Below are 13,281 nucleotides of genomic sequence, written 5' to 3' on the forward strand. Positions count from 1 at the left end.
TCAATCACTTCTTATAACCAGCCCCATTCACAAGCTTCTGACACCTCTCACCTGCAATTCTGGACTCTTCTTTTTCAAACTGCTCCACTGAACGGAGTGGAGGTGAGCATGCTCGGCTACTTCCATCAGTACCATAGACAATGAATAGAGAGGAGGTGCGCATTCCTTCCTACTTCCATCAGTCTCATAGACAATGAATGGAGTGGAGATGCGCATGCTCGGCTACTTCCATCAGTCCAGTGATAATGAATAGAGCAGAGGTGAGCATGCTCGGCTACTTCCATCAGTCCAATAGACAATGAATGGTGCGGAGATGCACTTAATCGCCTACTTCCATCAGTTCCATTGACAATGAATAGAGTTGAGGTGTGCATGCTGGGCTACTTCCATCAGTCTCATAGACAATGAATAGAGTCGAGGTGCTCATGTTCGGCACCTTGTCATAGACAATAAATAGAGCAGCAGTGTGCAAGGTTAGCTACATCTATCAGTCCAATAGACAATGAATAGAGTAGAGGAGCTCATGCTTTGCTGCTGTCATCAGTCCCACACACAATGAATAGAGTGAAGGTGCTCATGCTCGGCTGCTACTGTCAGTCCAATAGACAATAAATGGAGTGGAGGTGCGCGCATGATAGGCTACTTTTGTCAGTCTAATAGAAAATGGAGTGAGGTGTGCTTGCTCAGCTACTGCCATCAGTCCCATAGCCAATGAAAAGAGCGGAGACGCTCATGCTTGGCTACTTTTGTCAGTTCCACAGACAATGAATAGAGTGGTGTTCATGGTCGGCAGCTGCTATCAGTCCTATAGACAATGAATAGAGTGGAGGTGCTCATGCTGGGCTGCTGCCATCAGTCCCATAGCCAATGAAAAGAGCGGAGACGCTCATGCTCGGCTACTTCTGTCAGTCCCATAGACAATAGATAGAGTGGAGGTGCTCATGCTGGGCTGCTGCTATCAGTCCCATAGACAATGAAAAGAGCGGCGATGCTTATGCTCGGCTACTTCTGTCAGTCCCATAGACAATACATAGAGTGGAGGTGCTCATGCTCGGCTGCTGCCATCAGTCCTATAGACAATGGAGCAGCTGTGCGCATGCTTGGGACCTCTGCTTCATTCTGTGGGTTTCCAGAGCCCCATTCTCAGAATTTCTGGGCTCTCTGAAGTCAGACCCCAGCGATCTTTATGATCTTTGGGCACTCTATGCCCTTTCCTTGCACAGTGTGTAACTTGCAGCCAGGAGCCGCTCTGCGCATCATGGGGCAAAGCTCCGCCATCACAGCCATACATCACTGGAGCCGGTCACCTGTAACGCCTTCCCACTGACAGTTTACTAACTGCGCATGCGTGCTTACCCAGTCCGCCTGTCCTTCTCAACGCATGCTCAGTTCTATTTTTGAAGCTGGCGGCCGCCCGTCATCAGTGCGCCTGCGTGGCGAAGTATCGCGGTCTCACCGCCTTAGCGCTCCTTCACCCCCTCCCAGTGACGCGAGATTTCGCCAGGCATGCGCAGTGCGCGCTGTGAGTCCCTGAGAGGTGCCAGTACCGGCAGATTTGGTAACATATTTACATTGATACAAAGTATGTGAGGATGCGCCGGGCCGCGCTGTGTGAGGGGACGGGAGGCCGCCGGAGCCCTGCCGCCCGGGGGACCGCGGAGTGACGCGACCACCCCCGCCTGATGTGTGCAAAAAGTGACAAAAAGCCCCAAAGAGAAGCTGAATCGTGATCCGTGGAGGCGGTCTGTGGCTCCCCACCCCCACATTCTGAGGCAGCATGTCATCCGGGCCCTCGCCCCCGCCACCTGCAGAGGTGTCTGGTGGGCCTGTGGCGGAGAGCTGGTGTTACACACAGGTAAGCCCCCGCCCGCCTGAGACTGACCGCGAGGTACCACACGTCCCAGGCAGAGAGCCGTACGGTCACAGTGTTCTGCATAGCCGCCTGGAGAGGTGTGAGGGGCTCGAGGCCGGCCCACGCGGGAGGTGTGAGGGGCTCGAGGCCGGCCCACGCGGGAGGTGTGAGGGGCTCGAGGCCGGCCCACGCGGGAGGTGTGAGGGGCTCGAGGCCGGCCCACGCGGGATGTGTGAGGGGCTCGAGGCCGGCCCACGCGGGAGGTGTGAGGGGCTCGAGGCCGGCCCACGCGGGAGGTGTGAGGGGATCAGGGTGGACCATGCAGGAGGTGTGAGGGGCTCTGGCCGGCCCACAAGGGGAGATATGAGGTGTTTGGGGCAGGCCCACAGGGGAGGTGCGAGGGGTTCGGGGCCGGCCAACGCGGGAGGTGTGAGGGGCTCTGGGCGGCCCACAGGGGAGGTGTGGTGGGTTTGGGGCAGGCCCATAGGGGAGGTGTGGAGGGTTTGGGGCAGGCCCACAGGGGAGGTGTGAGGGTCTCTGGGCGGCCCACAGGGGAGGTGTGAGGGTCTCTGGGCGGCCCACAGGGGAGGTGTGGTGGGTTTAGGGCAGGCCCACAGGGGAGGTGTGGTGGGTTTAGGGCAGGCCCACAGGGGAGGTGTGGAGGGTTTGGGGCAGGCCCACAGGGGAGGTGTGAGGGTTTGGGGCAGGCCCACAGGGGAGGTGTGGGGGTTTGGGGCAGGCCCACAGGGGAGGTGTGGGGGTTTGGGGCAGGCCCACAGGGGAGGTGTGGGGGTTTGAAGCAGGCCCACAGGGGAGGTGTGAGGGGCTCTGGGCGGCCCACAGGGGAGGTGTGAGGGGCTCTGGGCGGGCCCACGCGGGAGGTGTGGTGGGTTTGGGGCAGACCCATGCGGGAGGTGTGGAGGGTTTGGGGCCGGCCAACAGGGGAGGTGTGGAGGGTTTGGGGCCGGCCCACAGGGGAGGTGTGGAGGGTTTGGGGCCGGCCAACAGGGGAGGTGTGGAGGGTTTGGGGCCGGCCCACAGGGGAGGTGTGGAGGGTTTGTGGCCGGCCCACAGGGGAGGTGTGGAGGGTTTGGGGCCGGCCCACAGGGGAGGTGTGGAGGGTTTGGGGCCGGCCCACAGGGGAGGTGTGAGGGGCTCGAGGTGAGGCGGGACGTGAGGAGCTTCAGAACGGCCCACGCGGTGACTTTGGCCATGGCGCGGGTCTCTGTACACAACAGCACTGCTCTGCTGGCAGATCTCTATACACACCTGCTACACCCCAGCGCAGCATGAACAGGACTGCACGGCCAGCGGGTCTCTGTACACTGCCAGTATGCCCCAGCGCAGCATGAACAGGACTGCGCAGCATGAACAGGACTGCGCACCTGATGTCTGAATGTGCTGGTGACTCGCCCGCTGCATCCACATGGGCCGGCCGCCCCTCTCCCCTCCTAAACTCAAAGGCTTCACTGGCACAACAGTGTCTGGAGACCCTCGGCCTGAGACTTGCCTGAGCTATTTCTGTTTTTCATAACAGTATTTGTGGTCAGCAACTGGACCAGCCGTATGTAGATGATCACCCCCCCCTCTCCCGGTCCAGCATCACTGAAGGACTCCCTAGGTGCACGATCAGGGCATTGTGAATGCATGCATTTTTTTGTGCGTTTTTCTGCCATAAGGTGCAGATTTCATGCAGAAAATTTCTGCACCAAATCTGCAGTGTGCCTACAATGAGTTTTACTCCCGTTTTTGATGCTATGTATAATAATTGTTTTACAGTTCAAGCAAAGTGTGAATGGAATTAATAGAAATCTCCTGCATCTTTCTGCTGCATAATCTGACCTGCGGTACACTTTTCCAAGCCGCAGCACGTCAATGTCTCTTGCAGATATGCTGAGTTTTTTGTGCCGCTTTTCCCCATAGACTTGCATTAGATGTGGAAAATAATCCGCAGATAAAAAAAAACACGTAGTTTTTAGTGTTCCTCGGTGTAATCCGCACCTATGAATGAATAAAGCCGCTTTATTTAAAACATTAGATACATATCGAGAAAACATCCTTTATTTTCCCCCCATAATATTTGTGGTATCTTAACTCAAGAGATTATATAATCAAAAATAAACACGAAACAGAGTGTATTGTACCAATTGTTTTTTTTTTATTTTGCAAAAAAATATTAAACATTTATTTATTCAACACCCATTAGTAACACCAAAAGAAAATCACTTGAAAAAAACACATAATGGAGGAATTTTGACCATTAACTTATTGATAGGACAGGTCAGGGGATACACAGCTCAAAATTATTAGATTTATAAAATATTTTAAAATGTATAAATAGAGCAACACTCCCTGATACCCTCCCCAATAATTATATTTCACTGATGGAACAAATGTATATGAGAGGCCTCTGTATAACACTTTATTAAATACCCAACTAGTCAATTCATTTATGAATTCCACTCCCACTTTTCAATAAACACTCCGTAAAAATATAAGATGAGATAAATATTTAAATAATTAATTTTAAAGTAAAAACATAAATCAAAATATTTTTACAATAATAAGGGGAATAAATATTCAAAATATCACTAGAAAACTTTGGTTACTATAAATATATGGGGAGGTCAGCCGGTTAATATATATATATATATATATATATATCTATATATATATATATATATATATATATATATATATATATATATATATATATATATATATATATATAATAATTGTGGTAAAAAACCATTCCAACTATTTGAGTGCAAATCCTATAGAGTAAAAAATAGGCAGCATAAATATACCTGTTGAAACTAAAGATATACCCAAGTTGCACCCAATTCTGACATAAGCCGGCTACCTACAACCAGGGGCTCAAATCTCTCAGCATATGAATCAACCATGCAATACTTAGGCTATGTGCACACGTTGCTTTTTTTTCAGCGCGGAAAAAAACGCACCCTCTGGCAGAGGGGAGAATTGTAAACAATGCTTTTTTGAGAAAAACGCATCGAAAATGCATGCGTTTTTCATGCAGTTTTCATGCGTTTTTCATGCGTTTTTTTAGGTGCGTTTTTTAAGACTTGTCAGTGTTAATAAAGTTGGTTGAACACAGACCTTTGGAAAACAAACCCTGTGATGTCATTTCCTTCTCCACATTCTGTTTGGATAAATGGGAGGGCTTGGAATGGAAGGAGCACCATTTGAATTTTGGAAAAGTTGAAATAAACTTCGCGCACCATGTCACATTAGCAGGGCCCCTTGGGTACCTATACGTCAGAAAACCCCCACAAGTGACCCCATTTTGGAATCTGCACCCCTCAAGGATTTTATTCAGGAGTATATTAAGCATTTTGAATCCACAGCTACTTCCCCCAAAATGTTGCTGTAGCAACAATATTCTCACTTTTAGGCCCGTTTCACACGTCAGTGAAAAACACTGACGTTTTTCACTGGCGTGTAAAACACGCACATGTCCCTCCGTGTGCCGTGAATCACGGCACACGTGGGTTGTCTAAGTGCAATCCGGGCTCCGTTTTCCGTGGCCCGTGATTGCACTCAGTAATCATCTCACCTGTGCCCGCTCCCGCTCTCCATGGTGCTGATCGCTCCCGCGGTGCAGCATCCGGCTGGTGCTGACCCCCGCAGCAGCTGCTTCCTGGGTCGGCTGTGTCGCGCATCATGAATATGCGCGACAATAATGAGCCGGCTCAGAAGCAGCAGGCTGGACGCCGGGTGAGTTAAAATGATTTTTATTTTAAAAGCACGTTTTTTTTCTGGCACGTGTTTCACGGACCACAACACTGCGTGGTCCGTGGAACATCAGTGATGCCAGAAAAAAATGGAAATGTCTCCGTGCGGCAATCACGCACACGCGGGTACGCCGCACGGAGACACGTGCAGTGAAAAATCACTGATGTGTGAGCAGACCCATTCATTATAATGGGTCTGCGTATGTCAGTGATTCTGGTACGTTTAAAAAAAAAAAGCACAAACGTCCCAGAATCACTGACGTGTGAAACAGGCCTAAAGCGGGCTTTACACGCTACGACATCGCTAATGCGGAGTCGTTGGGGTCACGGAATTCGTGACGCACATCCGGCCGCATTAGCGATGCCGTTGCGTGTGACATCGATTAGCGATTTTGCATCGTTGCAAAACAGTGAAAAATCGCTAATCGGCGACACGGGGGTCCATTCCCAATTATCGTTACTTCAGCAGTAACGAGGTTGTTCCTCGTTCCTGCGGCATCACACATCGCTGCGTGTGACGCCGCAGGAGCGAGGAACGTCTCCCTACCTGCCTCCCGGCCGCTATGCGGAAGGAAGGAGGTGGGCGGGATGTTACGTCCCGCTCATCTCCGCCCCTCCGCTGCGATTGGGCGGCGGTTCAGTGACGTCGCTGTGACGCTGCACGGACCGCCCCCTTAGAAAGGAGGCGGTTCGCCGGTCACAGCGACGTCGCCGGACAGGTAAGTATGTGTGACGGCTCTGGGCGATGTTGTGCGCCACGGGCAGCGATATGCCCGTGTCGCGCAACAGATGGGGGCGGGTACCCACACTAGCGATATCGGGACCGATATCGCAGTGTGTAAAGTAGCCTTAAGGCTATGTGGCCATGATCCAGCGACACGGCGTCTAGTACACAGTGTCAGCCTTCCTGCAGCTGCCCATGCCCACGATTTGGGTTCAGGCTGCTGTGGAGCTCTATGCTACCTGCAGAGAACACTCTCGTCTCCGCAGCATAAATTGACATGCTGAGGCTCGGGAAGCCACGCCACCGGTCAGTTTATGCTGCGGAGAAAAGCAGCACAGTGGGCATGGGATCTCCAAAAATCCTTCCACTGTGCTTCTACTGCACAACGCAGCGTTATGGACGCAGGGAAAACACTCAGCGCCCATAACGCTGCAAACCCTGATTGTGGGCACACAGCCAAAAAAGCGTCAATGGATGAAGGGATGTCAAATATATATAACGTCCCACCCCCGCCTGCATATTCTAAGCTGGCACCTTTAGTACCTTTCATGTGGCACTAAAGGGTGCCTAGCTTAGTATTTATAAAAAAAAAAAACAATGAAAAAAATGGCGTGGGGTCCCCCCTATTTTTGATAGCCAGTCAGGGTAAAGCAGACAGCTGTAGCCTGCAAACCACAGCTGGCAGCTTCATCTTGGCTGGTGATCAATTTGGAGGGCTCCCCATGCTTTTTTTTAATTTTATTTATAAATAAAGAGTTAAAAAAAAAATAACGTGGGGTCCCCCCAAATTAGATCACCAGCCAAGGTGAAGCTGACAGCTGGGGTCTGGTATTCTCAGGGTGGGAAGAGCCATGATTATTGGACTCTTCCCAGCCTAAAAATAGCAGGCCGCAGCCGCCCCAGAAGTGGCGCATCCATTAGATGCGCCAATCCTGGCGCTTCGCCCCAACTCATCCCGCGCCCTGGTAAACGGGGTAATAAATGGGGTTGATACCAGATGTGTAATGTCACCTGGCATCAAGCCCAGCAATTAGTGATGTCACGGCGTCTATCAGATACCAGACATAACTAATTGACAGTAAACAAAAGCAAAAAAAAAATGACAAAAAATTTTTTATTAGAAAAATCATTCCCTTGTTCTCCAATTTAATAAAAAATTTTGAAAAAAATGGGTCCGCAGAAATCCATTTGGACGTCCCACGTCGCCTCTGGACCTTCTAGAATATGGGGGCACGTTCAGGGAACGTATCCCCCATTTTCTAGGAGGGCAGACCCTCCATTTGAGGAGAGTGGGTGCCAAAAATCTGCACCCACTCTCCCCGGGTCACAGCTGCAGAGTGCGAGCAGCCAACACAGCTCTCTGAACACAGTGCTGGCTGTCAGCTGCTCTGCACATGTGACCGCACTGACCGGCGTCTGCTGTGAAGGAGGAGGGGGCCGCGGGGGATCAACGCTGCGACCGGACAGGTAAGGGGGAATACCGGGGGAATAGGGGGTGACCGGGCAGGGCCTGGGGGGCATTTTTCTGTCGCATGTCTCAAGGCACATGCGACAGAAATCATAGGAGCAGGGCGGCCGGTGCGCTACTGTGCGTGCGGCCATGTTGGATTTTCGGGGGGGGAAAGGGGGGTGTCGGGGGTCGGGGCGGGCACTTCGGCGACACCGGGGGCTTCCCAGGACTTTGCCAGGAAGTGAGGTCAACAGGAAACCTCTTGACCTCACTTCCAGGTAAATGCCTGCGTTCTGTATGCCGACAAAGCATACATTGGATCGTCCTCCTGCCGCCACCTTCCTCCACTCCTTCAGGTATTTACTGTTCTTTTTACCTCTTCACCGTCTATACCTCTCTTAGGCTCATACGACTAGTTCGGGCATAGAGATCCGACTCTCTCTCCCCCCTCCCTGATACTGGCCGCTATTGTGCTGATTAGCACCTCTCGGCTCTACGACTACTCATTACTCTCCATCCAGTCCCCTCTCTCTGCCCCACGACTAGTCCTCTCTATTTTAGAGACTACTTTGGTTACTTGCACCTTCTCTTCCTTCTGCCCAGTTATACCTCCCCTCTTGGAGTCAGGCTGTACATTAATTCCATTTAACTGTTCATATCTGTCTTCCCACATTGCCATCCTTCTATGGGATAATCTTTCAGCATTTCTGCCTTTCTCTTTAGCTCCACGACTAGTCTGGGCATAAGGACCCGCTTGTGTGTTTTTTAACTAGCCGTTTATGTGCTAACCGGCACCTCTCGGCTTTACGACTATAATTGCCCATTACATACAACATTTTAGCCTCCTCTCTATTGCCCTACGACTACTCTGGTTGATACTACTCTCTCACATTTTCTCTAACGATTCTGCTCACCTGCTTATTGGTTATTGTCCATTTACTCTTGACTACATTCAGTTGTGGAGGGTAACCCTGACCATTTATCCTCTTGGGGTTCAGGGGCCCATTTTTTGGATCTACACACTCTAGTGACATACTATTTTTCAACCTCATTCCTATACATTCCATTTGGGCCCTCCCCCCTCAGGGTTCCTTTACGGCGACGGGTTGGACCTTACATCCTTTCCTTTTTGTGCTCTATATATACTTGCATCCATCCATCATCCCCAGGTGACTCCATTTTTCCTCAATTTTTTGTCTCATTTGACACTGTACTATTTATTCTCATGATGAGTTGATATTGTATATCTTTGTATATTTATGTGAATAAAATTTAATACTTTTTGCATACGTTCTGGTGCCATTTTTCTTCTTTTCTCCTTGTTTATAATGCCGACAAAGCATGCGAACCGCAACAAAAAAGCAGCTCACTGCGGTGTAGCTGCGTTCTGACCCCACATCATTGATTCAATGGGGGAGAGAACGCAGCCACAACGCACAAAAGAAGTGACATGCTGCTTTTCTTTCCGCACCGATTTTTGGCATCCAAAACGCTGCGTTTAGAAACGCAGCGTGTGCACTGATTTTTCGGCTTTCTCATACACTTTGCTGGGAAAGCTGAACGCATGCAATTTGCCACTGAAACGCTGCGGTTCTAAACGCAGTGTTTCTGCGGTAAAAAACGCAACGTGTGCACACAGCCTTACATAGTACAGAGTAAAACAAAAACCACCAAACACCTCGACGCACGTTTCAAGGAAACCTTTTCATCCCCATAGACTTTTATTAGATGCGGAAAATAATCTGCAGATAAAAAACACGTGGTTTTTAGTGTTCCTCTGTGTAATCCGTACCTATGAATGAATAAAGCAGCTTTATTTAAAACATGACACCAAACAGAGACAAAAAATGCGATATCAAAATCGCATGTAAAATAAGGTGCAGAAATTCTGCAGTGTCGAAAAAGTCAACAAATACTGATTGTGGGAACGTAGCCTATCAGGGCTGAAAAGAAAAGTAATTTTGTTTTAACGCTAAATATCTCAAAGGTTTATTCCCATCTCAGCCTATCATAGTGTCCCGAGAGGAGCCGACAACAACAGACGGAGCAAGAGAGACAGCCGAGTGCGGCACTTTCAATAATCCCCATAGAAATTAATGGCTGTTATGGAAACAGCATAGTTTGCTGGGCAGGACTGGTTCTGTAACTCCCATTTAGTTTTATGTGATTTAGGCTAGGTTCACATTTCCGTTGTTTTAAATCAGTCAGGTCCGTCAGCAACGGATCAGTCAGTTTTTAAATGTCAACTGACGCAACGGATGTGTTTTTCACAGGAATCCTGTGAAAAAACTGATCCGTCGCGTCCGTTACATCTGCTGTGCGTCCGTTTTTTGACGGATCAGTCATGATCAGTTTGTGTTTGGGACAGCCCAGTGGGTGTGCCAAACATGCTGGGCATGCTCAGTAGAGCATGACGGAATCCAGCGCTGGATTCCGTCGTAAAACGGATTACGTCGGAATCCAGCACCATAGACACACATTACAAGCTTGACGGATGGCGACGGATTCCTGCGCTGTGCGTTAATTTTGATGGCCCTAAAACTGTTACATTTTGCATTGTTCCCGCCCGGCGGTCAGTCCAAAAATGACTGACCGCGGCGCAGCAGATGCAACGCAAGGTAATCGGTCGCAATCCGCCACTAATACAAGTCTATGGGACACAACGGAATCCGCCAAACGTATTGCGTTGTTTACCAGAGCCGCGGATTGTGACTGATACATTTTAACGGAAATGTGAACCTAGCCTTAGACCGGGTGACCGCTCAATTTCTTTAGGTCTAAACCGGACATAATAAATGACAGAGTATGGCACAAGCGATCCGGCGTCCATTGCACGCCACGCTCTCTGATCACATTCTATCACCCATCCTGCTCAACTATGCGACGGATAGTTATGAACTATGCCATAGACGTTCGAGATGAGTGCAGGCGACGCTTGTAAGTATATGATTATTAAGTAAGACAATTCTGGACTCAAATTCATCAAATAGTGCACTCAATTCATGGATTTGGCAAAATCTAAAAAAAATAAAAATTAGTTTTGAACGTTTTTGTGGGTTTTTGGCACCAGAATGCTGGCATACTAAAAAATAAACCGACGGGGGAGGGGGCAGAAGTAGAGTTGCACCAAATTTAACAATTTTTTTCCCAAAAAGTTGCCATTGATAAATCCGGCTGAAACATCGGGAGTCGCTAAACTCCAAACACGGAGCAGGAAACAAAAAACAAAACAGATGAGCGCATATAACATAGACTTTAAAAAAGTGAACATAGAATGGGGTACAAAGAAAAAAAGAAAAGTACAAAACCAGACATAAAGCAGGTGCAAAGTAAACGATGAATTGGGGCCAAAAAGGTGTAGAAGCAGATTTGGGTTTTTTTTTTTGGGGGGGGGGCACGTTTTTCATCTACACACTTTTCACGGATGTGCACAAATTATGGGGTTTTTGTTGCCTCTTTTTATGCCATTTTTTTTTTTTTTTTGGTGCAAGTTTTGTAATGTGATATATATTTTTTTTCCTGTCTCTATATACTTTATGGTGGAAAAAACCCACCAGGGGACGCACAGTTCTGCAACGTCTTTAAAAGTGAAATGGGCACGGCTTTGATTATTCGCAACCAGCTGTTAAAGAAAGGAGATTTTCGGTACAAAAAAAACAGTGGATAAATGCAGAATTTACGCTTCAGGGTTTATGACTTTAGTGTATGTTCACATGATGCGTTTTTGTTGTAATTTGTAAAAAATTGGAGCTTAAACTCAGATATTCAGTTTAAGAGTTTGTCATGAAAAAAAATGCTACATGATTGTGTTGTTTGGAACATACATGATGAAACGTACGTTTGGGCTACAGGGTAACAGACCTGGAAGGGTGTTGGCCACCTCTGGACAATCCTGCGTAATCACTGACGTCACCATTCCTCTGATGTCAGCGCTGCTATTCCCGGTGGATCACATGACATTCACTGCAGCAGTTATGTTACAAGAGCCCGCTACTACTGATTGACTGCAGCTTTTACTATTTTGTCAGAGCTGACATCCGGTCTGATGGGAATATTGATGAGCTGCGGATTGCTTGATTTTATTTATGTTGGGTACCTGAATTGTTTAAAGGGAATCTGTCACCACTTTGACCTTTGTAAACTGTTAATATGGGCATACGGGTTATAGAAAGCTGAAACAAGACCTACCCGTCTGCCTCATATCAGATGCCTTGTTGTTGAAATATCATCTTTTATCACTTTATGTAAATGAGCTCTTCCAGGCTATGGGGTGGATGCTGCCTGGAAGATAACTCCGCCTCCAGAGATTATTTTAAATAAAAGGCTTGTTACCAGTGTGAGACAAGTAAGGCTAGTTTCACACTTGCGTTGAACGGCATCCGTTGCATTGTGTTGTGTGACGGATGCAACGGATGTGTTGCATATAATGGCACAACGGATGCAACGGATTGTACAAAAAGGAAAGCTTTTTTTCTTTTTTCTTTACAGTTTTACCGGCGGCAGACTATTGTGAACGATCAGTTGATCACCCGGCTGCCTGGCCCTCAGCTGAGCGCTCTCAAAAGCCGGCTGCCGGGCGCTGATCGTTCGGCCACCGAGAGACAAAAAAAAGATTCTGTGATTTTAAAAAAAAAGAATGAGCATGCGCAGTGAAGAAATAAAGGATTCCGCTGCTCAAAAAATGTTACATGCTGCGTTCCTTCCGCCCGGCGGAAGCAACACAGGTACTTCTATCACAATCCGTCATGCATACAAGTCTATGGGAAATAGCTAACGTTAACGGATTCCGCTGTTTTCCAAAAGGGCGGATTGTGACTGAAGGTAATTAACGCAAGTGTGAAATTACCCTTAGGCTGTGTGCACACGATGCGTTTTTTACCGCGGAAACGCTGCGTTTTGAACCGCAGCGTTTCAGTGGCAAATTGCATGCGTTCAGCTTTCCCAGCAAAGTGTATGGGAAAGCTGAAAAATCAGTGCACATGCTGCGTTTCTTTCCGCAGCGTTTTGGATGCCAAAAATCGGTGCGGAAAGAAAAGCAGCATGTCACTTCTTTTGTGCGTTGTGGCTGCGTTCTCTCCCCCATTGAAATCAATGATGTGGGGTCAGAACGCAGCCACAACGCATGGACCTGCTTTTTTGTTGCGGTCCGCGGCCTTTGTCGGCACGCCAGAACGCAGGCATTTACCTGGAAGTGAGGTCAAGAGGCTTCCTGTTGACCTCACTTCCTGGCAAAGTCCCCGGTGTCGCCAAAGTGCCCGCCCCGACCCCCCTCCCGAAAATCCAACATGGCCGCGCGCACAGTAGCGCACCGGCCGCCCTGCTCCTATGATTTCTGTCGCATGTGCAATAACACATGCGACAGAAAACTGTTCCCCAGGCCCTGCCCGTTCACCCCAATTCCCCCCGGTGTCATACATACCTGTCCGGTCGCAGCGCTGATCCCCCGCGGCCCCCTCCTCCTTCAGTGCACGCTGGCCGGTCACATGAGCAGAGCAGCTGA

The 13,281-nt window shown here is 48.9% G+C and overlaps 1 protein-coding gene across 1 annotated transcript in view; it reads left to right on the plus strand.

The window, feature by feature from the left end:
* The first annotated feature begins 1,495 nt into the window (after positions 1-1,495).
* The window catches only part of SPOPL (speckle type BTB/POZ protein like), a 49,664-nt gene continuing 37,878 nt past the window's right edge, over positions 1,496-13,281 (plus strand). The window contains exon 1 of the mRNA XM_075317162.1: positions 1,496-1,855. Within this exon, the coding sequence (XP_075173277.1) occupies positions 1,778-1,855 (78 nt within the window). The 5' untranslated portion in view covers positions 1,496-1,777. The remainder of the gene's footprint in view (positions 1,856-13,281) is intronic.

The sequence above is a fragment of the Anomaloglossus baeobatrachus genome, chromosome 7 (genome assembly GCF_048569485.1).
Source record: "Anomaloglossus baeobatrachus isolate aAnoBae1 chromosome 7, aAnoBae1.hap1, whole genome shotgun sequence".
Lineage (NCBI taxonomy): Eukaryota > Metazoa > Chordata > Amphibia > Anura > Aromobatidae > Anomaloglossus > Anomaloglossus baeobatrachus.